This window comes from Camarhynchus parvulus, chromosome 1A (genome assembly GCF_901933205.1).
Source record: "Camarhynchus parvulus chromosome 1A, STF_HiC, whole genome shotgun sequence".
Classification (NCBI taxonomy): Eukaryota; Metazoa; Chordata; class Aves; order Passeriformes; family Thraupidae; genus Camarhynchus; species Camarhynchus parvulus.
In genome coordinates, this window is record NC_044586.1 from 7,961,471 (window position 1) to 7,987,939 (window position 26,469).

At 44.8% G+C, this 26,469-nt stretch overlaps 2 protein-coding genes across 5 annotated transcripts in view; one reads left to right on the top strand and one right to left on the bottom strand.

Moving 5' to 3' along the window:
• The window catches only part of BORCS5 (BLOC-1 related complex subunit 5), a 60,574-nt gene extending 42,040 nt beyond the window's left edge, over positions 1 to 18,534 (top strand). The window contains exon 4 of the mRNA XM_030960150.1: positions 14,475 to 18,534. Within this exon, the coding sequence (XP_030816010.1) occupies positions 14,475 to 14,705 (231 nt within the window). The 3' untranslated portion in view covers positions 14,706 to 18,534. The remainder of the gene's footprint in view (positions 1 to 14,474) is intronic.
• A 2,076-nt stretch (positions 18,535 to 20,610) lies between these two features.
• Positions 20,611 to 26,469, bottom strand: part of DUSP16 (dual specificity phosphatase 16) — a 59,073-nt gene continuing 53,214 nt past the window's right edge. For all 4 annotated transcript variants that reach the window (XM_030960126.1, XM_030960125.1, XM_030960127.1 and 1 more), the window contains one exon: positions 20,611 to 24,277. In XM_030960126.1, coding sequence (XP_030815986.1) covers positions 23,143 to 24,277 — 1,135 coding nt within the window. In that variant the 3' untranslated portion in view covers positions 20,611 to 23,142. The remainder of the gene's footprint in view (positions 24,278 to 26,469) is intronic.

Consider the following 26,469-nt stretch of genomic DNA (forward strand, 5'->3'; position numbering starts at 1 on the left):
GCTGCTTTTACCACCAAACCATCATTTGAAACACTGATCTGTTTAAATATTGAATGTTTAATTGATGTTTGATGATACTGTTTGGGATTGAATTAATTCCTGGAATGAGCATTCTGCAATGAGGTTGTCTTTCTCATGTGTGACTACTGATGTTGGAAGCAGTAGAATGGCTGCCAGATTTTTTATTTTTTTAAAATCAAGAGTCTGGCATGACAGGGAAATGTTGCTTGAGGTGTTTCCTGAGATACTCCCAGATGTGTAGAAGAGCTGGAGAATTCTGCATATCTCAAAAGTCCTTGACACCAAATACCTTTTCAGTGTCAAAAAAATGCTTTTCGAGCATGTGGTTAATTTTTATTCACCAAGTATAAACACTGACCTTGATTTGTTGTTGCTCTATTGGCTTAGAGTTAAGAAAATCCCACATGACAAACTGGGTAATAAATTTGATTCATGTGCTGTTTTGAGAAGCTGCTGTCATCATGAAGTTGTAAGTCCAGAATGATGTGGGAAGCATTAAAAAGGCCTTTTTACTTTGGTGTATCAAGATCTGAGGCCAGCTATTACACAAGATGTAAAGATATTTGCAGATGTTGGTGACTCAGATCACACAATCTCAGAAATGGGATTTAATTGCCAGCCTAATGACAGTGTACTCCATTAATCCAAGCAGATTGTAATTCTTTTGGCTGTTAAAAGTGTGAGAGGGAATAGTGACATGATTTAAAGTCATGGTAGACACCACCGGGGCAATATTCATTAATTGGGTTTGCCTTCTGTAGGGCAAGTGGCAGAGTCCCTTTCAAATTAGCTACGCTGGTTTTCTTCTGGTTCATAAGGCTTGTGATGATCTTTCATCTAAAATAAATTAAATTATGATACTGATATTCTCACTAGCTTCTTTATAACAGCCTCCTCTGACAAAGTGATGGAGAAATGGGGATTCTGTAAGTCAGAAAACTGACAAATCAGCTGTGGTTTGGTTTTGTTGGTTTTTTTTTTTGGTCACAACTTCTAAGCAACTTCAGATGCTTTCAGTCCCCCTGCCAGATCTGGTGGGTTTTTACTGTTCATTTTCCTAATAATTTTAAAATATTTTTCTTGCTTTGGCTGTTCTGTATGTGTGTTCTGGAGGATCTGGGTGGGACCCACTTGGCTTAAATCATTCTTTCCCAATTGTTTGGGCTCTCCTTGATGCACTAAATTGAACCACTGCTGACAGTTGTTGACAAGCCAGGGTGCAGCTGAACCAGAGCAGGGGATGTCTCTCCTTACAAGTGCAGACAAAGGAAATTGCCTTTGGCTTCACCCATTTGTCAGCAATGATTTCGGTTGGCCATGTACACAAAACTTTGACCCTTAGTAAAGCATAAAAATGAAAGAGAAAATCAAGTATTGTGAAAAGCAGAATGTGTGCACAAGCTGGGACAGTAAATTCTTTTATCCTCATTTTGGTAGCCAGTATTTCCCTTTCCCTTTCTTTAACCCTGTAAATACTGAAGTGTTTTTCTTCTGATAATAGATTTGTCAAGTGACTGATGTTTTTAACTTTCTACAAAATATTGGTCAGCTTCAGTCTCTGATTTCCTACCTTTTTTCTGAGGTCTGTTCACTTCTCAGACTCTAACTGTACTAAAAGTCCTGCTGTATAATGTGCTACACTCAGACTGCCAGCAGCCAGGATTTTTTTAGTCTTTCCTTGACAAAACGTCCAAGAGCAAATATCTTTTGTTCATTGTCTGTGTCACCAGGAAAGAAGTTTCCTGGATTCTGTCAAAACTCAGAAGTACTGCTGTAAATTAATTGGCCCTCAGTAACTCAGAATTAAGTGTGGTGGTTTGCAAATCAGCACACAGTCTGAATTACAATGGTTCTGAATAAGAAAGAGAATGAACTAAATAAAAAACAAAAAAAACCCTACTTGCATGACAGTGACTGCAGGTCTGAGCAGAGCCATCTGTGCCTTCAGGGAGCAGTGCAGTCTGGCTTTGCTCTCCATCCCATTTCCCAGTGTACCCAGAATTTCTTTGCAGTGTTGGCTGGATCCATATCTGCTCCTAAATGTAGAACCCTGTGCAGCTTCCAGGTGGCTGTGACTGTTCTCTCTTGAGCAGAAATACATTTATCCAAGAGATTCCTTGAAGGGGAAAGAATTGAAGACAGGATGGAAGGTGATTGACTCAGGTGCCTTTTTTCATGCCAGAATGAGTTTTGCTTTTGGGAGGGAGTGATTTACTTATGACAAGAGGTTTTGTCTTCACTGTCAAGAAAAAAAAAAAAAAGGAGGTGCTTGGATCTTTTTAGGGAAAATACTATAGATTGGCACTGTAACTCACTGGAAGTTTTGAGGAACTCCAGCTGCTGTGGGTTTGATAGAGCCACACGTGCTCTCTTCACCAGGAGTGTCTGCTCCGGTTCTGTGATCTGCAAACCAGGGTTTTGACAAGATTAGTTTGAAGGCAAATGTTGACGAGCTCTAAAGGTTTGAATAGGGGAAAGCAGCAAATAAGTGGGGAGAGGACTACTTTTCATTAAATCCTTACCAGTGGAGGATATCTGTTTTGGGTGCCAGGGAGACAATTTCAAGAGTCATGTGATAGGGGATGGTGAGTACCAGGGAATGGGAAACAAGTAGAATAGGTAAAAGCTGGGGAACAGAGCTAAATTTTCAGAAAGTTCATGATTTTATGTGCCTTCAAAATAGCTTAGTTTCAGTGCCTTAAAAAAAGGATTATTGTGCTCACAATGTACAAGGCTTCTCAAAAATCACATCTTACAAAATATCGGAAGTTAAGCTTACAAAAATTACTTGTCACACGTGAAAATTGAGGCCTGTCTTCTTTCTGTGAAAGCAGAGAGGAACGTGAAAGCCCTCTAAGCTCCTTTCAAAGAAGCTTTGAATGAAAAGATCTTCAGCATTTCTTACTAGACCTCCAGCATTGTCAATGGGGTTGTGCTTTTGAAGTATTTGATGTACCCTTAAAGGCAAATGTAATTCCTACATACTCCATGCTTAAGGTGTATTTGGAAATGGGTTACTGGGAGGGCTCTGCTGCTTTGCCTTGAAAACAAATGTTAATGTAGTGTTATTTGTAGTTTTTATTATTACCACAGCAATCCCAGACTGCCAATAATTTTGAAAACAGAGCAGTTTTTACAATACAAAGTGAAATTTCAAATGTCTCAGTCTAAGCTGGCACGCATCTATGGGTGGGAGTTGGGGGAAACCCCCTGCATTTTTAAATATAATAATATTGCTTTTATATTTGTGATAGTTAAATGAATCTTGTCCAGGCAGGCCTTATGACTTGTTTCATACCTGTAAATTCTTTGGAAGGGCTGGCTGTGGTAGGGACACCTTGTAGCAGTCTGATGTTCCTGCTGGGAATTGAAGTGCAAGGTCCCTGAAGGTGGTGGTAAAGGGAAAAGCTGTCCTAAGTGCAGGAAGCTGTTCCATCACCAGGAATGAATGAGATCTGGGCCAGGAACTTTGGCAGGACATTGCCTGGCTGGGGACAGTGTTGGGCACAGCTGCAGTGAGACTCAAGGTGCACATCTGCTGTAAGCACACAGAGCTTCTGCTGTGTGAGACACCACAGGCACTTCTCCTAACTCCATCCCTCCATGGGCAGAAAAATCTGAAGTGCCTGGGATTCATCCCATGCTCCAGTCACGGCTGAGCTGTGTCCCTTCAGGGAATAGATTCAAATGAAGAGCAAGTTTCAGGGAGGTGGTTTTTTGCCTGGTCTTTGGTTTGTTTTGCTTCAGAACTCATCTGAGTGAGGTGTTTATTGCCATTTCATCTTGGTTATGATTTCTCTGTAGGTGGTTTCAGGCCTGAGTTTCCAAGACTGTTTGTGAAATCTGTTTTCAGCAGACGTGCCCTGAGAACTTCTGACTAAACTGAATTAGTCCAGGAGAAGACGAGTGGCCTTACTAAGTCCAAAATGCACCTTCAGCTTCTGGCCTTTGCTTTAAGGCTCACATGGACCAGCCCATGAAGCTACATTTCAGCTCATTAAAGGGGAGGGCTCAGGGAATCAAAACCAAGCCTGTTAAAAGAAGCCTGGCCAAAGTGAAAATGGAGATGTGTTTAATTTTGACACAATATGTAAAGATGTTCTAGATGAGGCTGTGTTAACTTGCAACCAAAATTGAGCTTTTTGATTCACAGACTTAAATCACCAATGCCCCAAATCCAGGGAAAGGGGTCTGAGATCCCTTGTGCTATAATATTTCTGAAAAGGGGAAAAACCTTGGTTGAAATGCCACTTGTATTTTCAAGGGATTTAATGCCACACTGCCCTTTAGAAAAAAACTAGGGAACATTGTGTTCTATAAGAAATAAATACCTTAAATTTAGTCTTTGGCATCTTGGAAGTTGATGGATGAGGACTGTGGCAATCTATCCAGCTCTTTATGTCTCCTCTCATCAGCAATGAAGTGTTGTTTATAAAGACTGGAATCTCAACAGGCACCATCATGCAGAAATAAATACACAGGATTATTAAGCTGGAAACATGTTAATCTTCGTGTCCTTCAGTTGATCTTGCTCATTTTTCTCCAGTCTGCAGTGCAAGTAGCTTGAATACCTAAGTGGTGGGGTGGTGTCTTAACCAGCCAGCACCAAAATGTGAAAATGCTCTTGAAAAGGCTTCACAATTGTTACTTTAATAAAGGGAATTAATGTCTAGCAGCGTATGCCTGAGGCAGATGGCCAGTGCTCTGCTGTACCTGAACTTTATGAAGGGATCTAGCAGTTATAAAGGAAGAGGAAAGATTGTTTGCACTGGTGGCAGTCTGAAATCTGTTTTGCTGACATGCACTGCTGTGTCTGGTGTCATAGAAAAGACCAGTCCCTTGCTGCTAGAATATATGTGTGTAATCAGTTCCAGCATGTTCCCTTGTCTTGTGCTTTATGGCCTTTTGAGAAAAGATCTAAACTGGAATCCTTTCCACAACTGACTTTCCAAGGAAGAAAATTAAGCTTGAACAAGCATCTAGCAGTCAGAAAGGTTTGTATTATTATAGAACTTAGGTGCTTAAGAGACTGTCATTGAATATCCCAAGTCTGGCATGCAAAACCTTTAAGGAACACTTTCATTGGGATTAGTTCATGGAGTTTATGTTCATCAGGTACCAGAAGGAACATAATTCACTTCCTTCTCACAGCTTGCTTAAACTAGGCAACTGGATTTCTTATTCTAGCCTTGTTTTCCCAGATGGAAAAACCCTCCAACAGCCCTCTGCCCCAAGTTTGTAGACCTTCAAATAGAAATACAGAGTGCTAGATTTCATTACAGAGCTAGCAGACTTGATGGTGGACTTGGGCATGAAAGGGATTTGAGATAAGAAAAAAGCAAGTATGAACCTGGTGTGCATCCCAGCTTGTACTTGCAGGAGAAAGGAGAGGATGTTGATTGTCTTGCACGAAGCTGAGATCTCACCTGACACGCTGTGTGCAGCTCTCATAATGCTCAAACACAAGGAAAGGGCTGTAGGGATGTGTGGGGAGTGGAGAACCTCGAGGAGGAAACTGGAAAAGCTTTGCTCATTTGGCTTGGTCAAATGACGACAGAAAACGATGAGATTTCTCTTTTTAGATCAGTTTGGCATTAATGTAGGCTAAAAATGGCCTTCTCCCTCCCTGAAGGATTGTGTTGATATAGGAAAAGTCAATTCACAAGTCTATTAACTCCTCTTGCAGTGTTGAATTGAAATTTTCAAGGTGTCAACTCTGCCCTTAAGTGAGAATTGGGCTGGGGTGTGGAGGTGCCAGGAATGTTGGCTAGAAGTTTTTCAGCAGTTAATCTTTGTTTTAGAAGGTTAGCCAGCCTTACTTGCAAATATTTGGAGTTGCACTGATGACTTTAACATGGTGGTTGGTACTTGAGGGAACAGGGTGGGCTTTGTGTTGGCAATCCCAAAATGAGCATTGTGGCAATAATCAGATGTGATCTGCAGAGATGACTTCATGTTGAAAGCATTACAAAACCTTAGTGCAAGTAATCTGCCCATCTTGCTTTTTATGAAGGGTAGGGTTTCCTAAATATTTCTGTGCCACTGGGGCATGAATGCCTCTACATGAGAACGTTTATTTGCCATTTTTGCAACATTGCTCTGAGGTATGAAACATATGATTTACTATTAATTAATTCCTGTGGGCATTGCTCCTGACTGGATGTGTCATCTACCTCTAGAAGCCTGGATAAAATGCTGAACTACAGTATAGTAGAATTCCCTGTATGAACTGTGCCAAAAGTGTAGTGAACTGGACAAAAAAATTAACCTTTTAAACTTTTTTTTAAACTGGAACAGCAAATGATGCGTTTGAAGAGTGGCTGCTGGACTTGCTGCAAATTGTCTGAAAGATAAAATCCCCAATCAGATGAGTTCCAGCCGAAAAAGAGGCTCAGGTAGCAGTTGTAAAAGAAATCAACATAACAGCAGTATATGATAAAGAATTTATAGGAATTTTTAATGTCAGAAAGGATTCTTGGGTCATAGCTTTTCCTTTTGCTTTATCCAGTCTAGAGAATTTAATTCTTCCTTATGCCTGACATAAGACTACACAGAAACTGAACTACTACTTACTTTTCAATTACAAGTTCTTCTACCAAATTGTAGTACAAATTTTCAAATGCCTTCTTGCATTTGTTCAATTTATTCTAGAGATTCATTAGTAGACATAAAAAAGAGGAAAGAACTACTCGACTTTCTGTGAATCTTGAGGCCACTGCAGCTGAATACAACAAAAATGAATGCTCAGAGTGGATCAGAGCTGGCACTACTGCCACACTGAACTTTTGTGTGAATCACTGATCTCTGATGGTTTGTACTCTTGTTACTGTATTTTGAGCAATAGTCTATAGCCTCAGAAGAGCTTGGTCTGTAAATGATATACAGTGCTCAGGATTTCTTTGAGGCTTTCCTGAAGCCAAAGATTTACTGTCCAGATGTTGGGACCTCCAGAAAATTGCTGGGATGTCTGAGCTTCAGCACTGTGGAAGTATGGTGGAGTCAGCCCTGAAAGTTTCTCTTCTGGGAATGAAGGAGTAGATCCTCCCCTTAACATCAATGGGGTGGGGGTGTACTTGGTTCATTTCGTGTGCTTTTCAAACATGGAAGGAAGAGCTACAAATAAATATTTCAGGAGTTTTTCAGGCTATCAGTGACTGACTTTGTTAGAACTGACGTGCCTTTGAGTTTCCCTGGTGAAGGGAGGTTGATTTGGGTTTCATATGAGAAATGCAGCTGGCAGGAGAAGAGCAAAAGCTTCATCAGGGCTCTCAGGTGTCCAGAAATCCCCAAACCCTGACTGCTGGGCTCATGTCCATGCTCAATTGATACTGCAGCCTTCTTGCATGTCTCCAAGGCATGCAGAGCATATGGAGGGAGGTCTGATGCACCCAGATGTGTTGGACTGGCAAGGGTGAGTGTGTCAGGGTGTGTGAACCCAGCTTTGTCTGCAGCTCCCCAGAGGAAAAAAGAGGGAGTCTTAGATAATCCTTTTAGGACTTCACACACAGTAGGAAATAGTTAAAACTCAGCTCCTTTGTATTATGTGAGAACAGATTTAAGAACATTTTCTACTTAAATATAATTTTCTTTAAGTGTGTCCAACCCTGACTAAACACAGCAATATCATTCCTTTCTGAAAGACTTCTGTAGGACATGTGGAAAAGAAGACCTACAGCTATCAGGTCCCATCTGTGAAGCTGAGAATAAATGGCAGATGGCTTGCAAATGTAATGATGCTGACTATTTTCACTCTGAAATGAGAATGGTGGTGTCTTCTGAGAAACATCTCATTAATGATAGTGGTCATCTCTTTTCAAATCAAAGCTTATTTGTGATGGGAAAACCGACTTGCTTAAAGCTAGTCGCTCTGACATGTTGAAACTACAAAACTGAAATTTATTATAAAATAACCCCCTACATAACATTTATAATAAATAATGTAAATAACGTTTATAATTGTTGTTGTGCTGTAATATTCAAGTAATGTGTCAGCAGAGTAAAATCAGGAAACGAGGAGATTGAAGATTGTGTTTTCTAGCAGAATTATTAGGTAGCCTGAAATAAGAGTTGTGCAAGTTGTCCTTTAGGCAATAGATCTGTAACAGATACATATTTTTTCTTTTCCAGGAACAGCTGATTGAAGACAGATCAGGAATGTGTTATTAATTACTGTGGAATTGTATTCCACAAAACAGAGGCTTTGTGAGAGTATTGCACACACAGGTGCAATAATCTTGTTTGCACGGGGTATTTGTATTTATTTTTCTTAGACTTGGTTATGTAGAATAGGTATGGAAGCATTTCTAATGCTCAGGATGTAACTTGGCATTTTTAGCCATGATAAATTTTAGAGGTGAGTTCTTAGATGGATGTAGATTGTTCTACAAAAGCAGCAAATGACAGCTCTAAGTAGGTGTTCTTATTAATCAAAGACAATGAGCTAGGAATTCCTATGACCTTTTCTTGGTAACAGTTTAGAAGGCTTACTAGTAAAATTGGATCTTTTGGGGTTTTTTTCCTTTCTGCTTTTTCAGGAATCTTGTGCATTAAGTCTGATACAGCCACAGCAAACACTGTGGAACCCAGGATCACATGCAGGGGGAGAGGTGGTGCTTTTAGCCATGTGACCCTGCTGATTTGGACTGTCAGGGTGGTAGCCAGGCCAGCTCCTGGGCCAGAACACCAAACCACTGAAGAGGGAGGCTGGGAGGACTGAGAGGTGTGGGAGTGACAAACACCTCCTGTCTGGTAACACAAGAGGCAGGGAAAGACTGACATAAAGGTGGAAAAGCTTATTTCAAGAACAAACCTTCTTATTCTTTGGAATTCTGAATGCTTTTGTGTATCTCAAGGCCTCCCAGAATAATCAGATTTACAGGTGCAGCAGCTTATGTTGATACATGTTTTCATGTATCTACTGTAGAACTAAGGGGCTAAACATGGATTTAATTTAGATCTTTTGGAGTAAGGGCCTTGATGTACCTATTAATATTGCTGTAATTCAGTTCCAGAGCCACTTAAAATGGTTGCTCTTCATTGTCTAGCTTGACTGTGATCTGTGCAATGCTTAGACAGAATAACCCTTGGCAACCGTTTACAGATCACAGAGGGAGCAAAAGGAATATTTTGGCAGTGGTTTTGATCTTAGATAAGATAAGGAAATCCTAAACACAAACTGTAGTTGTTTATCTGGTAGTGGGGCAGAGGAAGGGTACAGCTCCATGAGAGCTGAAGGTGGGATCTGTGGCTGGGCATCCCTGGCACAGAAGCTGCCCAGTTAGGTTATCACTTCCCAGTGTGCGCTGGGTGGGAGAAACGGGGGATGCTCCCAGCATCAGGAAGTCATCGTGATCTATTGTGCTGACTTTGCGTGACATTATCAAAGAGAAAGGGGAAGAGGAAATAAAATCCATTCATTGAGCACATTTGTTTTCAGGCAGTAGAGAAAGAGGAGCTGTCTGCAGTTTGAAGTGTGTTGATTGAAAACTATTTTCACACCAGCACATGGTGACTAATATTCCATGCAGTCGTGTTCCCGCCTGCTGCCTTCTGCTGTGGTTTGTGTGCAGCTGCAGGAAAATGTTCCTTTAACCCCAGTCAAGCATCTGACAATGGGAAGGAAAGGCTGCTTGTGCTCAGAGTGCTCCTCTAGAAAAAGAACTTTCTAGAATAAGGATTGCACCTTAAGAGCTGCGTGTTTTGGAGGGGCAGCCACAGGGGAAATCCATAGGATGGATTTCCAGCTGAGAGGAAATTGTTGGGACAGAAGGACACATGCATGTCTGGATGAGCTCTTGAAGGCTGTTACTGATTGTGGGGGGAAACAAAAACATCTTCTTGCCTTTTTGGCGTTTTAGGAGGGACTGGAGAAGCTGGGAATGTCCGAACATCTTATGAGATGTATTTGTTTTGCTATGACTGTCAGCAGTGCCTCTCTAGAAATTGGATTCCAAGTTTAATGAACTTCTGATTGCATTTGCATGTTCTGCAACCAGGGAAAATGTGTCTAGCTGCAGTTTTCAGTCTCTCAGTCATTGAACTAACCAGATATGACCTCTGTTTCTGAGAAATTAGGACACTCAAGTGCCCATGACAGGGATACTATAAAACCATGCCAGGTAAGAAGTGTATATATATATATGCTCATATATCTAATATACACACACACACATATATATGTATATATATGTGTGTGTGTGTATATTATATATATGGGCACTGGTTTGTTTTCAGTGTGGTCTTTTGAAAAGAATTGGGCATTGGCCAGTGCTGACCTCAGTCTTTTTGTGGGCTAAATTAATGTCTTTATTCTGCTTGGCAATGTGGGCCAGGAAGAATTTTTAAATGAATGCAAGAATTTATGGTGTGCAAGATGTCTGACAGTATCCTCAGTTGTTTTTGTGTTTCATCAGTGTGGTGTTACAAATGGGCCTGTGTAATGCAGAGGAGACTCAGGGCTGACAATGTGAATGGTGTAGTAGGAGGGGCTGTGCTGGGGCCCTTTTAAGTGAAGAAATATCCATCTTGCAGTGTTGTTGGAAGTCATTATTAATCTGTTTTCATTTGATGAAAGAAAAGCCCAGTAGATGTCATTTCACGTTTAAATGTGAAGCTGAGGCATAAATTAGTGTCCTGCTGATGATAATCCACAGAGGAGGCTTGAGCTTTGAAACAGAAACAGACACAAATTCTGAGTGTAACTGGCTGTACAAAAAAAGTGTGTTATGTAGGAGGGTGAGTTTTAGGCTTGTCTATTTTTATGGACCTGTGCTTTTGAAAGAAAACTGAAGAAACACCTCCATCCTTTCTGATGTAGGAAGGGGAGAAAGATCCTGTCTTCTACTCGGGCATGTCCAGCCTCAGGTTTACTGCTTTGACAGGAGGAATGATTTTTGGAAAGAAATAACATTTGCATTAGGAGCTCTCACCCCTTCACTGAGAACACATATTTCTTTCTCAACTCCAGATGGGGCAGAACCTCTTGCTTTGATGAAAATTAGGACTCTGACATCACATGCTGGGCTCTGTCCTCTGCTTTGTTCTGTTGCTTCTTAACAGGCTTCAGTCTTTTAAGTCTCTAGAAACTTGTACACACTAAGCTGGGGATGTTTGTAGCTTACTGAGTGGTGATGTTTGAAGCACAGATTGGTTGTCAGGGGCTGGTGACAATGCAGCTGCTTCACATCTGTCACATCTAATGGGTTCAGGGCAGTAGGGTTCAGTTGTCTGCAGCTCTGGTGGCCTGGTAGGAAGCTTGGAGCAACCAGAGCAGAAACAATGGCTCAAATAAACACTCTCAGATGGTTTTAGGACAGTGAAGAACTGCTGGCTCTGGGGTGTCTTGCTGGGCTTCCCAGAGAGCTTCACAGTCTGGGATGGGCAAGAAGGCTGAGAGTTGAATGTTTTCCAGATGAGAATGTGGCAGGGCTTTGTGGCAGGGATGTGGGAGTTGATGGAAAATGTTCAGAGAAGGCAACTTCACTCACTGACCCTCAAGGGTGTCTTGGACTGCCTTGGCTGTAGGCAAGGGACCAGACTCTACTTCAGCTCCCCTTTTCCAGGTGCTTTTTATTGCTACTGTATGAGGTATGGAATTAAATAGATAGGAATGAGGTGCATTCTTATGTGTGTTCCCTGCTCATTATGGATTCCTGCAGGCCAGTGTTAGTCCCTGTGGTGGGTAAATAGGGCTGACCCTCAGAACCTGAAAGCCCCATCTGAGTGCCAGAGGAATGGGACTGCATGCCAGGAGAGATAAAAGCACAAGGTCTGGCACTGGAGGAGCTCCCTTGGAGGGGGAGGAGGTAGGAAGGATGTGAGTGTGTACTTAGGCCTGCTTCAAGGAAAGCTGAGAGAAACACTGGCATTTATCTCCAGGAATTAACATGTAGCTTCCTTTTTTTTTTTTTTAGTAGTTAAAAAGACCAGGTTCAGACTGAGTAAAAATTGACCTTTCCTCACAATTGCTCCAATTCAGTTCTCCCTGTTGTGTCTCAGGCTGTGCAGCTGCTGTGGCCTCTCTCAGCAGGCAAACTTGGATGGTAGGTGTAAGGAAACATTCACTTCCACCCTTTCTCTTTCTTGTGAGGCAGCTTTTTTATGGCTCTTGTGAATGTGTCCAAAGTGCTTGGAGGCCACTCTGCATTTCTTCTTCCTGCTGCAGGTCAGTATCAGCTTCTCCCCTTGTTCCCCATCAGTAAGTGGATGTTACTCATACTTACACAAGGAGCGTAGAAGTCAGCAGATGGAAATTATTGGAATGGAGAGAAAGGGGGGCCTTGGGTGTTTTTTGCTTGGAAGCTTGGTAGGGGCCAGCTTTGCTTCTTGTACAGTGCTGTGAGGCCATGTGGAGAGCCTGCCAGTGGAGGAGAACTTCAGAACCAGAGGAGGATTCTGCCTGGGTCGCTGTGCTGGTCCATTTAATGAGGCATGCTGGCTTTGGGCAGGTTTCCCACTGCCTGCCCCTCCAGGCCGCTGTCTCTCATTAGGTTGGATGTTTTTAGGCACTGGATTGAACTTGCTGGTTGGTGGTGGTCTGCTTTTTACACACTGCTCTTTACAGAGCTACTGCCAAGCTACTAAATTATTAAGCTGGGGTTTTAATAGAAACCCCTGTGTAGGCTTAAATTGTTTCCACTCCATTTGGAGTTTCCTGCTCTGCTGGTTTTTATTTTGTCCCATGCATGAAGGCATGGAGGAGGGAATTCACAGGAAAGCACAGAGGCAAAGAGGAGGAATTCAGCCTGAGAGCAGTAGAAAGTGCAAGGCAAAATAAAAGGTCAATTGGTACTGTATGCAGCTCTGATGGAGGTGATGGGGGAAAAAATGCCCCCTAATCCCCATGACAGTTCAGCAGAAACTTGTGTGTTTGTTTTCAATGCTGTTTGTAACTTAAGTTTCTCAATAAAATATTTTCTTGCCCAACTGTTTTTGACTTGACCTCCTCCCCAGGGCTTGAAAGGGACGTTTGTGAGCACATCCAGCTACAGCAGTTTATCCTCATTGTCAACCTGCTGCCAGCAGTGGGATGGCAGAATTCTCTCTGCTGCCTTCCCTCCTCAGTGGGGCCTTCCAGTGTTGTACCATTTCCACCCAGTCCTCCCTGGTTGCAGGTTCTCCCCTACAACACTGGACAGGGGGTCAGGGTTGCACTTGCCTGCTCAGGGCTGCGTAACTCAGGTCAGGTCAGCACCTTGTGTTTTCTTAGCATTGCACTGATAAATATGTGCTGTCCTGGGTGACAGGTATGGCCACTGTCCCCCACCAGATGGGTTGACTCTGTCACACAGTTCAGGAGAGGGATGTTGTTTGAACCTGTGGAGCAATTGATGGGAAAGTTTGGGAAAACAGTGGGAAGAGGTGGCAGTGGGCTAAAACTGCTCATTGTGTTAAAACTCTCCTGCCCTTCACTCCCTGCCACTGTGGGCTTGTACTGAGTGCCAAGCCAGGGGGCTGCTTTCCACAAAGACATCCCAGCTGGAAGAGCCAGTGCACTGGAGTCACTGGGGTTGTTAAGTACAGCTGCAGTGAGCCACAGTAACCGAGCTTGGAGTGTGCACTTGAGGGCTTGGAACAGCCCTGTTACTGAGCTCTTGGAACATGTGGTGCATATCTTAGGATATGTATCTTAGCATGGTTTACAGCTTAAACCACCTCACTGGCCTTGTGTGTAAGGTACTGGCTGAATCCTGCCTGGAGATTGCAGGTCTGGCTCACAGAAAAATGGGCTGTCAATTATAAAGGCTGCCTTCATCACTCAATGGCAGGAACAGCACTGCAGTTCCTGTCATTGTCATCATGCTTGAGCCATGTGTGGGTACTGACTGTGTTTAATTGCATGGCTAATTTACTTAATGTCTCTCCTGGGGTCACTTATAACACTCTTATTTTTGGGTTTCAGGGAAATTAGGGACACTAGCAATCCATTGTGGTTCTCTCAAGGCAGGAGTTTTCCAGATGACAATGGTAATAACAGCTGTGGCTTAGTTGCAGAGTAACCTGGCTAAACTGAGAAAAATTAGCACTGGCAACTGTGGTAGAACTTAATGCTTGCAAATGAATGATCTCCAGTGAAAATACAGTTCAGGTGTAGGCAGAGGCCACAGGTCCCCTGGGTTTGGATAACTTGGAGGATGTGTTTGTTGGTTTATTGGGAAAACCCCGGCAGCACTTGTTGGCTTTCAGTCCTGCAAATGAAGAATTTTCTGATCAGATATTTAGGTATTTGGGTGGAGAACTGAGGTCATCATATGTCTTCCCTGGTAGACAACTATGAATCATCCCATTTCATGACAGACTGGTTATGTACCTTCCAAGGATCTCCTCTGTACCTGCCTGTTTCCTCCTGTTAGTGGAGCATCCAAGGTGGTTGCTTTTGGGAAGGACAGTGTGCTGAAAGCTCTGTGACAACAGTTGGCCTAATGAGCCTTGCTGTGCTCGTTGTTTTTCCACAGATGGACCTCTCTGTGGAAACTCTGTACAGCCTCATGCAGGAGCGCCAGAAGAAGTACGCCAAGTACGCGGAGCAGATCCAGAAGGTCAACGAGATGTCGGCCATCCTGCGGCGGATCCAGATGGGCATCGACCAGACGGTGCCGCTGATGGAGCGGCTCAACAGCCTCCTGCCAGAGGGGGAGCGCCTGGAGCCCTTCTCCATGAAACCCGACCGGGAGCTGAGGTCGTAGCGCTCCGGCAGCGCCCCCTCCTCACCTTCCACGCTCCATGGAAGCGCTGCCAGCAGGCTGCACCGGCAGCGCTGGAGCGGGCAGCGCTGCTGCCGGACTCTGTGCCAGGGCAGCGGAGGGAGAGCGGCCGCAGCTGCCCGAGCTGCACAGCCAGGAATCCAGGAGCTCCAGGAGGAGAGGATTTACCGTTCTCTCTGCTCCCTCCTCTTGCCCTCCTGTCTCCTCTGCCACTACACCGCCTGTGCAGACACATTTGTTTCATTGCTGTGACTAGTCTGGGTTTACAGAGGAGGAATTTCCTTTTATCTGATTTTTTTACTAAAAAAATTCAAAGGGATATAGGGCGAGATGAACCCTCTAACATGTTTTTTGTGCCATTGGGGTTTAGACAATTAGATGGCTGGAAGGTATTTCTGAGATCCCCTGGCCTTGGAAATATGTGTGTTTTATAGGTGAAAGTGTGGGAGCCAGGCACTGGCTTACTAAAATCTGGCCATTTTCATAATTAACGTAGTTTGCACGGCAGGGTTTTGGCATGTCCCTGAGGCTCCTGTTTCTATGGGCTCACTAATTTATGAGGCTGTAAAGGAGTAAATGTTCTAGATATGTCTGTCTGTTAATGTAAAGCAGATCTTAGTGTTAGACCCTCTTGCCCCGGCAATGATCCCATTCCCCAGCTGGTGGCATTTCGTGTCCCTCTGACAGGCACCGGTACCAACCTGCTCACTTTGCATCTCAAAGTTGGACACAAGGTGTCTTTTTTTTATTGGGACACTCAAGTTACCTTGGTGCTTTTTTACCAGTGGGGTGCAGCTGCTTCTTCAAGTGCATGAGGGTGGAGGGGAGAGACACGAAGAAGTCCTTTGGCTTTTTGTGTTGGTTTAGCTGCCCTTGTGCTGGGAGCTGGTGGTGGCACACTGCTGAATGACTGAAGCCTTGGAGCCCTTCTCAGCCACCTGCTCCAAAGGCAGTGGGATGTTCTTGCCTCCTGCCAGGCGAGCCAAGGCTGAAGAGCCCATGAACCCCAAGGGTTGTTGTGTGTCAGGAGTGCAATTCCAGCAGTGAGGACAGTCAGGGACAACCCAGCTTCCAGTACAGCACAAGGTAGGGGCACTTGCCAAAGGCAACTTGCTTCCATACTTCTTAGTACTTAAGAGCATTTATTAAGCAAAAGGTTGTCTCTGAGCATTTGGAAGTAAGAGTGCAGTAGGTTTTTGATTGTAATAATTATTGCTTGGTGGCAAGAAGCAACAGGCTGTTCTCTTGTTGCATTCCCAAAGGTCATGTAGTATGAATTTTTGTCATGCAGACTGCAGCCAGCTTAGATGTGCATCTGAACCACGGTGGTGGTTGGATCCCAGGGCCTGCTGAACACTGTCTAGATGCAGAGTCCTGTAGAGGTGAAGCCCCCTGGAATGATGCCCTGGGAAGTGGGACTGACTGCTTCAGGGAGGGCAGGGAACTCAGCAGGAGGGTTTTTAGCAAAGGCAGCAGGTCCCCTTGCCTCTTGCTCCCACCTGAGAGGTTTTACACAGTTGTTGGTACATAGGCACATGCTGTGTGTTGTCCAGGATAAAACATCAGAATTCCATCCTTGTTCAAGCTTCCTGCCATGTTTTACACTTAGATTGTTAAAAGCTTACATGAGACCTAACGCAGGAAAAGCTGCTTGTCATGGCTATGCCGTTGTGGGTCCTCGTTGTCCATCATGGAATGTGTCTCTGCCTCCCACCATCAGACACAAGAATATTGAGCTGCTTTAAATAGTGGCTGCAGCCATTTTTGTCCTCTTTGTCCAGATGATGCTGTCTGGATGTTTAAAATGTGTGACATTCAGCTGCCTGCCAGACGGGATCATGAGTGTCCCACACCCTGGTATGCTGGAAGCCTGTGCCAGTGGCAAGATCCTGATACTGGATGTCAAGGCAGATGCTCTCTCCTGTAAGACACTTCTCTGAGGCTTGTGGACATGTGGCCTCAGGCCATGAAGTATCAGATCAAAGCACTGCTCCCTGCAGTGCTAATGAGGGCAAAGGAATAGTATTCCCAGCTGAAGGCTGCAGGAGGAGCACTGCAAATCAGTTCCTTCCTCATTTGCCAGAAAACACCAAAGCACTGGGCTGGGAATGGGGGAAAACCTTTGTTCCTAGGAACAGTGCTCTTTAAACTTGTGGCTGTGTGCTGGGCCTTACACACAGAGCTTCTGCAACAGCAAGGACAGGTTGTGGAAGGCGTAATAACTGAACTAGAAAGAAATTAGAGCTGAAATGTGAAGGCCAACCTTTTCCAATGCTCAGATGTCACCACCTTCATTCCACAGGTGATAGTCTCTCCTATGGGTACTGTAAGAAGCATGCACCCTATAAATGCCCTTGAACGATGGTTTACAGTTTTATTTAAAACATTGTCACTGCCTTCAGGGACTGTAAGTCTTTGGCCCTCTTGCTGAGGGGGAGATGTGTCCTGCCACATCTTCCTGAGCTGCTGTTTGTTGCTTGGCTGCTCCTTGTTGGCTTTGCTCCACATGCTGCTTTCAGCTTCAGCTCAGATGCAAGTGATGCTCAGGGTAAGACTGACGCTCCCCTCCCACGCTGTTTAGCAGGAGCTTGGAGATGTGACTGGAATCACCTTTCTGTGTGTGAATTTCCTTTTCCAAGCCACACACTCTTGGAGGAGGCCTCAGGTATCTTTGGTGAATGTACCAGCTGTTACTTCTATCACAAATTTAGTGCTGTGAACAGTGAATAATCTGGTGTGCTCCCCTGAAACCAGACACTGCTGCCCTTTTCTGCTTTCTGGTGGTGTGTGCTCTGGGTACAGGCTAAGCTTCTTGATACCTGATCTTGGGAAAAGCTGGGGAGCAGGACGAGTCACTGGAGCTGGGGTTCTCCTCTGCCCTGAGCTGCTCTGGCCCTTCCCCTGACTCTGCTGTTGCAACTCCCTCGTTGTGCTGCCACTGGTGCTCCTTGTGTCTCACACTGGTCACTGTGCTGCCCATGCAGAGCAGGTTTGCTTTGTTGTTTCCGTTGTTTTTGTCACTGTATGCATTGACAGGGTGCTAAAGTGCCAGCCTACCTGCAGGGCAATTCCTGTGAAGTTCTGCTGAAGGGGAGAGAAAAGAGTTTTTGTTGTTGCTTTTTTTTTAATATATGTATTTTAAATTAAATATATTTAAATATCCTTAAATATTTTAAAGTGTGTTTTCCCCTCCTCCAAGCTTTTACACAGTAGAAATACATGTTTTCACAGGCCCATTGGTTGCACGAGGCAGCCCCTCTCTCAGACTGTGTGCCAGTAGTTTCCCAGGTACTGCTGTAACATCCCTCCTGCTCCCAAGTGCCAGAGGGTGTTTTGATTGCCAGCCTTGTGGCTGAGCACTCCATGGTTTATGGGTGGTTACCCTGTTCAGCTTCCTACATGCTCCATGTTCCACAGCTCCAGCATTAAAACTTTTGGTGTGGCTCTTTTCCAAGTGTGTTGTTTCTCCAATTGCCTTATTGCTCATTCTTCATTCCCACCGTGGTGTCTGGGCAGTGCAGGCTGATCTCAGCTTTACTTTGCACCCATTCTCTGACATGGAGGTGGCTGATTTCAGGTGCCCTGGGGCTGCCTCTGCCATGGGATTGAAAGGAAACATATTCCCAGAATGCAAAGAGAAATGCTGCTTGGTTTTTTCCCCCTGATGCTGTCCCAGTTCTGGTTGGCAGTGATGTCCAGTTTAAATAGAAGATGTGAGCAGTGATGCTTGGGACTTGGCATTGGGAAAGTAGAATGGTCATGAACTCTCACCTGCACAGGTGATACTGAATAGAGAGGCAGATTTACAGGGTTTCTTTTTATTTTGCTGCTGTTTTGTTTTTCCTTTTGGTTTCTTTTTTTAATGGCCTGATGCCCCAGCCTTATTGTTGCCTGTAGTGTCACACTTTGGCTTCGTACAGCAGTGGAGCACGGTGAGGGTCCCTGGAGATGGCAGCTGAAATCCACTCCTCAAGTGAGCAATCCCTTGCAGCAGGACAACTCTCCAGAAGTGTTTGGCAGCATTTTACATGCCAGGAAAGCAGCCCCTTCCCAGAGGGGTGGGTGTTAGAGAAGGCAAGAAATAGCTCCCTTTCCTTTTCTATTTATGGTGACTCTTATTAATATTCTTGGAAGTGCAGAACTAGCTCAAAGCTTTACTGAAGAAACACTTCAGTTTGCCTCAGAGCAACCATTTGGACCCAAGAAGTTCTTTGCAGGCAGCATTCAAAGGGCAAGTGCTGTTGCCAGGCAAAGCTGATGGATTAGGAACACTGTTCTACCTAAATTCTCAGTTGTGGGTTTGTGTGTATAATGTAATTGTGGTATTGCGTATGTTACACTGTCCAAAAGTGCTAAAATAACTACTTTTATCACAGATTAATAACAAATACTGACTAGCTAGTTGTATGGCTGGCTAATTAAGATGTCTGGCTGGCTAAATTTAGTTGAATCACAGTGATTTTGGATTTAAAAAGTAACAGTCTTATTAGAACCGTAGTACTGTTCCCTTGTTCTGGGTTTTTCATGCCCCCACTTTCTGGTAGAAGTAAGTTTGTAACTTGTGCTGTGAATCGCAGCATATTGAGCACTTAGCTGATGAATACAGTTAGCAAAGTGTTCACCTGATGACCACATTCCTATTCTCTTATCCTCCCCAGCCCTTTCAAAAGCAGGGCTACCTGATCCCTGCTGGGAGGAGGTTTGCTGTTTTCAGTTCACTTCATTCTAGGAATGTCATTGTGATGGTTACATCAGGAGCCCGGTGACCCTGGGGACCTCTTCCCAGTAATGCCAGGCAGTGAAGTGAAAATGAGGTGTTGGTGACATGCCTGAGGCAGATTTCAGTTGCCCCTTGGGTTTTTACTGGAGGTGGAGTTAGACTGTCTCTTCCCAGAGCTGGCTGCTGGCAGGGCCAGGGATGCAAAGCAGGCAGTAGAAGTGGTGAAAGCTGAAGTGAATTCTTCAAAAAACAGAATTTGAGGGAACAGAGCTACTGCAATCAGAAGTGGACTTCAGGGTGAGCAGCTAAATCTTAGAAGATTGTCATGTCAACCTGTTGTGTAGGCTCAGCAGCTGATGATGCCATTGAATTTGCATGGTTCTTGTTTTGTTCTCTAGGAGCTGCTGGATCTTGTTTGTAGAAAATAAGCACAGAAACTCACACAGGTTGTTCCTTGTGCTCTGACGGATGGTTTGGTTTCTTGTAGAGAGGCTGAAGATTTTGCATTTCCCTTTCTGGGACTGTGCTTTGAAATTCTCAAAAGAAAAGGCTTTGTCACTGCACCCTGTTTGAAGCTGCTGTTACATAAACTCGCAGTTTTCTCCTCTAAGGATACAACTGTGGCAGCCCTCTTTAAGTCTAATCTGTGCTATATTTGTGTGAGCCATTCTCTGAAGCAGCAGTGGGGGTGTGCTCCAATCTCAGTGAGCAGAACTTGCTCTGAATTCTTCAAGACTGACAGCATCAATCAAAACAAGTATTTAAACGAGTAATTAAATTATTCTTCAAATAAGTAGTATGGGAGGGAGGCAGGAAAAAAACATGGGGTTCATTCTGGGTAGCTTCAACAGTTTGAAATAGTTGCTTCACCAAGACCACCCCAGCTGCCTGAGGAACAGGTTACTCACACCTGGATTAGACAGTGGGGGTGTTAATGCAGACAAGTGCCACTGCTGCTCATCAGTGGAGCAGAAGAAGGGGGATAATCAGGGACAGGTAAGAGCCCTAAATGGTTACTGGTGCTGTAAAATCACTACTGCCTGTGAGAAGTGCTCTAAAGCTGCTCCAGCCCTGTCATTCATGACCACACCTGCAGGGAAGGGGGTGTCCCATAAAGGACAAGGCCCCTGCTCTCCTGGCTGCTGGGGGGAGCAGGTCCTGCTGCAGGTAAAACACTCCACAACTCCTTCCTCAGCCTTCTGTATAAACAGGTACCATTTCTGATTTTATTTCATCATAACATACATGTAATGCTCATGACACAACAAGATGAGAAACTCACATCTCTCTGAACCATTTCACCAGCTTGCCATACACCAAACATGCCAGGTATGCCACACACCAAATGCCATACATTATATTCATTGTGAATATGTACACATTTTTCCCCTCTCACATCCTCCACTTTGCTTTTCAGCCTTCTGCAAACCATTTCCAGTATTGTTCAGGGACAGGACTAGTTCAGGTATGAGCCAGGGCACCACCCTGTGCAGGACATGGGGTTAAGGTTTCCTCCTATGGGAACTTGCCCTACACCTTGGATTCATCCAGAACACACTGGGAATCACGAGGAGCCACCAGACCAGATTTCAGTTCTTCAAAAGGCAATCAACCAAACCAACCCCAAACATACAAAGAAGGGGAGCACACACATGTCTGAGGAAGCACAAAAGAGGAAGAATCAGTTTCTGCCTCTAGGGATTGATACGTGTTCACTCCCATTAACTGGTTTAAATCAAAGCCACCCGCTTTTCCTGAAATGTGGCTGAGAGGAGCCCTGCTCAGCTGTTAACACAGGCAAACACACACACACAGCTGAAAATAGCTGTGATGTCATCACTTCCACTGGAGATGTAAACAGAGACAAGTGGCAGCACGTTCAATGAACAGCCAGCACCTGACACAGTGGCCAGGGTGGTGTCAGCCTCTCCCTTGCCCAGGCCCTTTGTCCAGCCTCTTGTACACGCAGCACAAAGAGCTCAGGGCTCAGGGACTCCCGGTGCCTCCTCTGTGCCTTTTGCACTTTTTAGGATCAAGTTAATCAATGCTGTAGCTTTCAGTGCTATTTTCAACGGTCCATTGTAGGAAATTAAAGTCACATCCTAGCCACAAAACAAAACAATGACAAAAATCTTCTCCACTTTTCAATATAGTAAAACCTGAGATTTGAGTCACAAACTAGCTAAACTTACAGTAAAAAAACCCCAAACATAACCCAAGCTGCTGACTTGAATTAGGGCTTCAGTTTGCTGCTGACAATTTTTTTTTAAAGCTGTTGGCCAGGGTTAATTATTTGTTACTACAGTTTTCAGCTGCCTGCACTGAAATTAGACAAAAGAATGCAGTTTCTCCTCAAGGTGTTCTGAGGGTTCTGGGGAAGGCCCTGGGGGTAGGAAGGATGCAGCTTTACACAGTGGCTCTGGTACCATCCCTCGCTGACCATAAACCTCTCATGGCAACGTGCACATGGAGCCCAAGGTGAGCAGTAGCCAAGGTGGGAGGGAAGCAGCTGGGTTGATGTTAAAAACATGAGAAGGGCTGTGCCTCATCTCCTGTGAAACCTCCATCCTCGAGATGGAGGTGTCTGCCCTGGGGTGCAGAGGGTGAGGACATGGCAGAGCCTTGAGAATCTGCAGTTCCACCCTGGAACTGCTCAGGTAAGGACAAAATCCACCACAGCTCATTTCTACCTTTAAAAAAACCCCAAATATTTGAATTGTTTTTCAGCAATTGAATTGTTAATGGGCAAGAAAAGTGTGTTGTGGCCACTCGTACCAGCCACTTCTCTTGCATGTAGCTCTACATATCAACCACTCCTTTATAGCTTAGAAGCCAAAGCAGCTGCCCCTCTCCCAGAAGCCAGTTTAGTATCAAAAATACAAATACTTTGTCAGAAGACTGGGGGAAAGAGTCCTAAGTATGGTTCATTCATCTTCTTTTAGGAATTGCTGCTGAGCCAACTGAAACACTTGTGCGTGGACAGCTTTAAAAAAAAAATTAAACGTGGCCAGTCATTACTTGTTCACATTGTTTATGAACTCACTACCAGCATGTGGCAGCCATAAAGCCCTAGTTTATTTTATGTATTTTTGAGGTACTGGGGTTTTTTTTTCTCTGAAGCAGCTCTCTATTGAATCACCTAAAGCCTATTCATTAGAACAATAGTTACACCAGTATTTACTTTTGTCTGAACGGTGTGTTCAGACCAGCCTTGCTGTAACCGGTCCCTATGGCCTTTGGAATCGCTCCCAGTCTCCTTTTCTTTTAGGAAAAAGGTCTCCCTCCAGAGGTTGGCTCAGTGTCAGGGCTAAGGTGCACTGGTGAGGACATGGGGCATGGGGAGGGAAGAACACAACTAGTTCTGACAGGTACGAGCGTGGTTCAGTGGAAGCAGAGAAAGGGTTTGACACCAAGAGAGCTTCCTTGTTAAAAGCCACTGAAAGGACAGGCAATCCATTGCACAGAATTGCTTCCTCTGACAGGGAAAGGTCTGTGAAATGTTCTACCCTTCTCCCGGAGAGGAGAGGAGAAAAGCCCAGCAGCAACCTTGGTCTCTCTGCAGTACCCCCCTTTCCCTGGCTCCCAGCAAAGCCTCGGTTTTCCCTCCCCCCACACCTTTTTACCCAGTTTCAGATTTACAGGGACCTCTCACACGCCGGGGGAGCAGCTCTGCCACAGTCACACACGAGCCGCCGCCCCTCAGGACACTTCAATGATTTCCATGCTGCCTGAAAAGCTGGACTGACTGCCCACTTTGCCCAGTTCCTCTCTGGACCTGTTGTCCGCCAGGATGCTCTCCCCGAACTCCATCTGGCAGCTCCTGCGCTTGAACTGCTTCTCGAAGGAGCTCTCCTCGTGCCAGCTGCGCCGGGAGTCGCCGCGGTCGGCCTGGCGGGCCCGGCGGCGCACGGCGCTGGGCTGCTCGCAGCCCGAGGGCAGCTGGCTGCAGCTGTAGGCGGGGAAGGCGCCGCCGCCCCCGAACACCGCCGAGGCCGAGTAGAAATGCGAGGAGGACTCGGCGGCGAAATACCAGCTGTTGGTGAGGGACGAGGGCTGCGGGGCCAGGATGTCCGAGTGCCAGCCCTTGAGGCCCAGCCCCGCGGCGGACTTGGCCAGGTGCTGCTGGCTGGTGGAGAGCCCGAACACGAAGTTCGTTCTGTAGGTGTCCTCCACGCTGCCGCTGCGGTGCAGGGGGTACAGCAGGGGCCGGCCCGCGTGTGGCCGTGAGGCCGCGCTGTCCAGCGGCCACGGGCCCGGGGCCTCCTGCGGCCGGGCCGCTTCCTCCTGGTCGGGGCTGCTCTCCGGGCTCTGCTCCGACACCTCCTGCACGGGGGAGAACTGGCACAGCTTGCCGCCACCCTCCAGGGCAGCCGCGTGTTTGTAGTACTCCAGCGTGTCCTCGGAGGAGGCGAAGCCCTGCACCGATGCGGTGACGCAGCTGCTGCTCGCCGAGTAGGACACGGATTTGATATCCAAGGAAAAGGAGCGCTTCAGGCGGTTGCTGTCCTCCACCTTGTCCAGGGAGATGTGCAGCCCGTTGATGCCCTGCACCAGCGGGCCGTCCTCCAGCGGCGCCGGGTGCCCGCGGGGGTCCGTGGGCTTGGGCTCCAGCAGCTCCGAGGCGGCCGAGAGGCAGAGCTGGCCGGGGGAGAGGCTGCTCTGGCCGCCCTCCAGCACCTGCACCTGCTCGCTGCTCTTCTCCAAGTGCAGCAGCTTCAGCTTGCTGATGGGGCCGGGCTGGCCACTCTGGTTCTTGAGCTTCTTCTCGAAGTCCAAAAGCTGGCCCAGGAAGTTGAAGTTGGGAGAAATAGTTGGCCTCTTTTCTTTCACAAATCTGGTAAAAGTGGGCAAACAAAGGGAGAATTAATTCAAGAGCCTGCTGCTCAGGTATAAGACAACCCTACACTGAATGTTGTGTCAGCCTGTTCTTAATTTGGACTAAGGCTCAGTCAAGCATAAGTAACTTGAGGATGGAGTTTAAAAAAGGCAGTTTAAAGCAAAATTATGCTTGCTGCATGCTCTCAATTGTCTCTGTGAAAAACGCCAATCACTTGTTTTTAAAATTTTAAAAGTTTAATAGTAATAAAATGGTTATAAAAATAGTTATACAATTAGAGTAATAATAATTTGGACAAGTTGAATTAGGATAATATGAGATAATAGAGACAAAGAATTACAGACACCAGGGTACCTTTTTCTGGGCAGCAGGAGCCCGAAAAAGGACACACGTTAACAAAGGATTAACCTTAAAAACAATAGCCTGTTGTATATTCATACACCTCATACATGATGCATAAATCCCATTCAAATACAGGATTCTGTCTGGTCAGTGTCAGCTTCTTCCTCTGAATCCTAACAGTGCCTTCGAGGCAGGAAGAAGTTCGTTTCTTCTGATAAGAGGGCAATAAATTCCCTTTTCTCTGAAAGATTTAGGTGTCCTGTGGCTGCTAGCTCGCTGTGAGTCCTTTCTTTAAAAAACGTATCCTACATAGCATAGTTTCTATTTTAACATTTTTTATAACCTCAAACTATATTTACCACACTACTTAAGAGAATTAATACAGCATTACTTTCTAACACAACACATATTAAATTCATTTGAATATTTGTGAAAAGCCAATCATAAAATGCATGCATTTTTCACATCTCTGTAATTTAAAGGTGGCTAAAAAAGTGTGGGGAGAAATGAAGATTTTAACTCTTCATGATGCCCACAAGTGATTCAAGTGAATAATTTTCCATATTTACTTCATTACTGAGATCTTTGCTACCTTGGTTTCTGAACAAAGAACTCCTGGAGTTTTGCATGAACAGCACTTGAGCTTTAGCCAAGAGAGCACTTCCCATGTGCTACAGAGAGTGGACACCTTCCCCACCATTCCAGTGACATCACATGTTCCTGTCACCTCTGTCATGCCACTGCTGCACTGTTTGTCACTGTCAGGCAGGACAGAGAGCCCTGGTGCATTCTGACCTTGTCCAGCAAGTGCCAGCGATTTCTGCCCCACACTTTAACTGACCATTGATGGGAAAATGTTTTGCTGAACCAGGATTCTAAATGTACAATGACTTGTATCACAAGATTGCTATTATTTAATTCAAAATTAAATATAAATACTTGTTTCCTACCTATCTGATTTGCAATACAGATAAATAAGTACTTTACTTTTAACAGGCTGCAAAACAGAGGTGCCCAAATCCCTCCTCCTCTAGTTTTGGTTTTGGTTTTTTTTTTAAGAAAGATTCCTGGAACTGTGCTTAACCAGATGGCAAGAGAATTAACAAGGAAAGAAACCTTGAGGAACTAAATCTAGTACAAACACACATGTAATATGTCACTGGGAAAATTAAATACTATTAAAAATAAAACCTGTCTGAGGAAGTGTACAGAAGATGAGGGTGCAGTCATTAAAAGCACTGTGAGAAAAATGGAAAGGTGTACTTGTGTATGTGAGTACATGCTAGCACATGAACAATGTCAAAACTTGCATTTTTTATTACTATTTTTTTTACTTTGCCAGAGAACAAACAATCCTAGGAGTAGTCAAGCTGACACTATGACCTGGAATATCAGATTGCACAAGCTGATAGTGGAAACTTCCACCAAGAGGTGTAACACTAGGAAATGGAGAAATCTAGTGAGTCTCCTCAGGAGAAACTCTGTAGTTTGTCCTCTCAGCATTTGATGTGAAGGTTTTTAGCAATTTGCCCAGGAATTCATAGTCTTTGTATATATTTTCCAGTCAAAATTGTACTTGGGTTGGTTATTAAAGGAAGGTCCTTCTTGCCTGTGTCCTGGTAGTCTCCCCAACAATCTGTTCTTTCCACTTTCTCCTCATCTCCACTTTCTCCTCTCTCTCCAAAATACTGGGCAGTCCCAGATTTAAAACTAGAAATTTTAAAAATTAAAATAGTAGAGAAAGCACGCTGGATCTCCTGACAAGTTTTAAAGCTTTGCAAGCTTTTTCATCTCAAAATATGACTTATTTTTTCCAATTGGAAAACATGTATAATGTTTAATTCTTA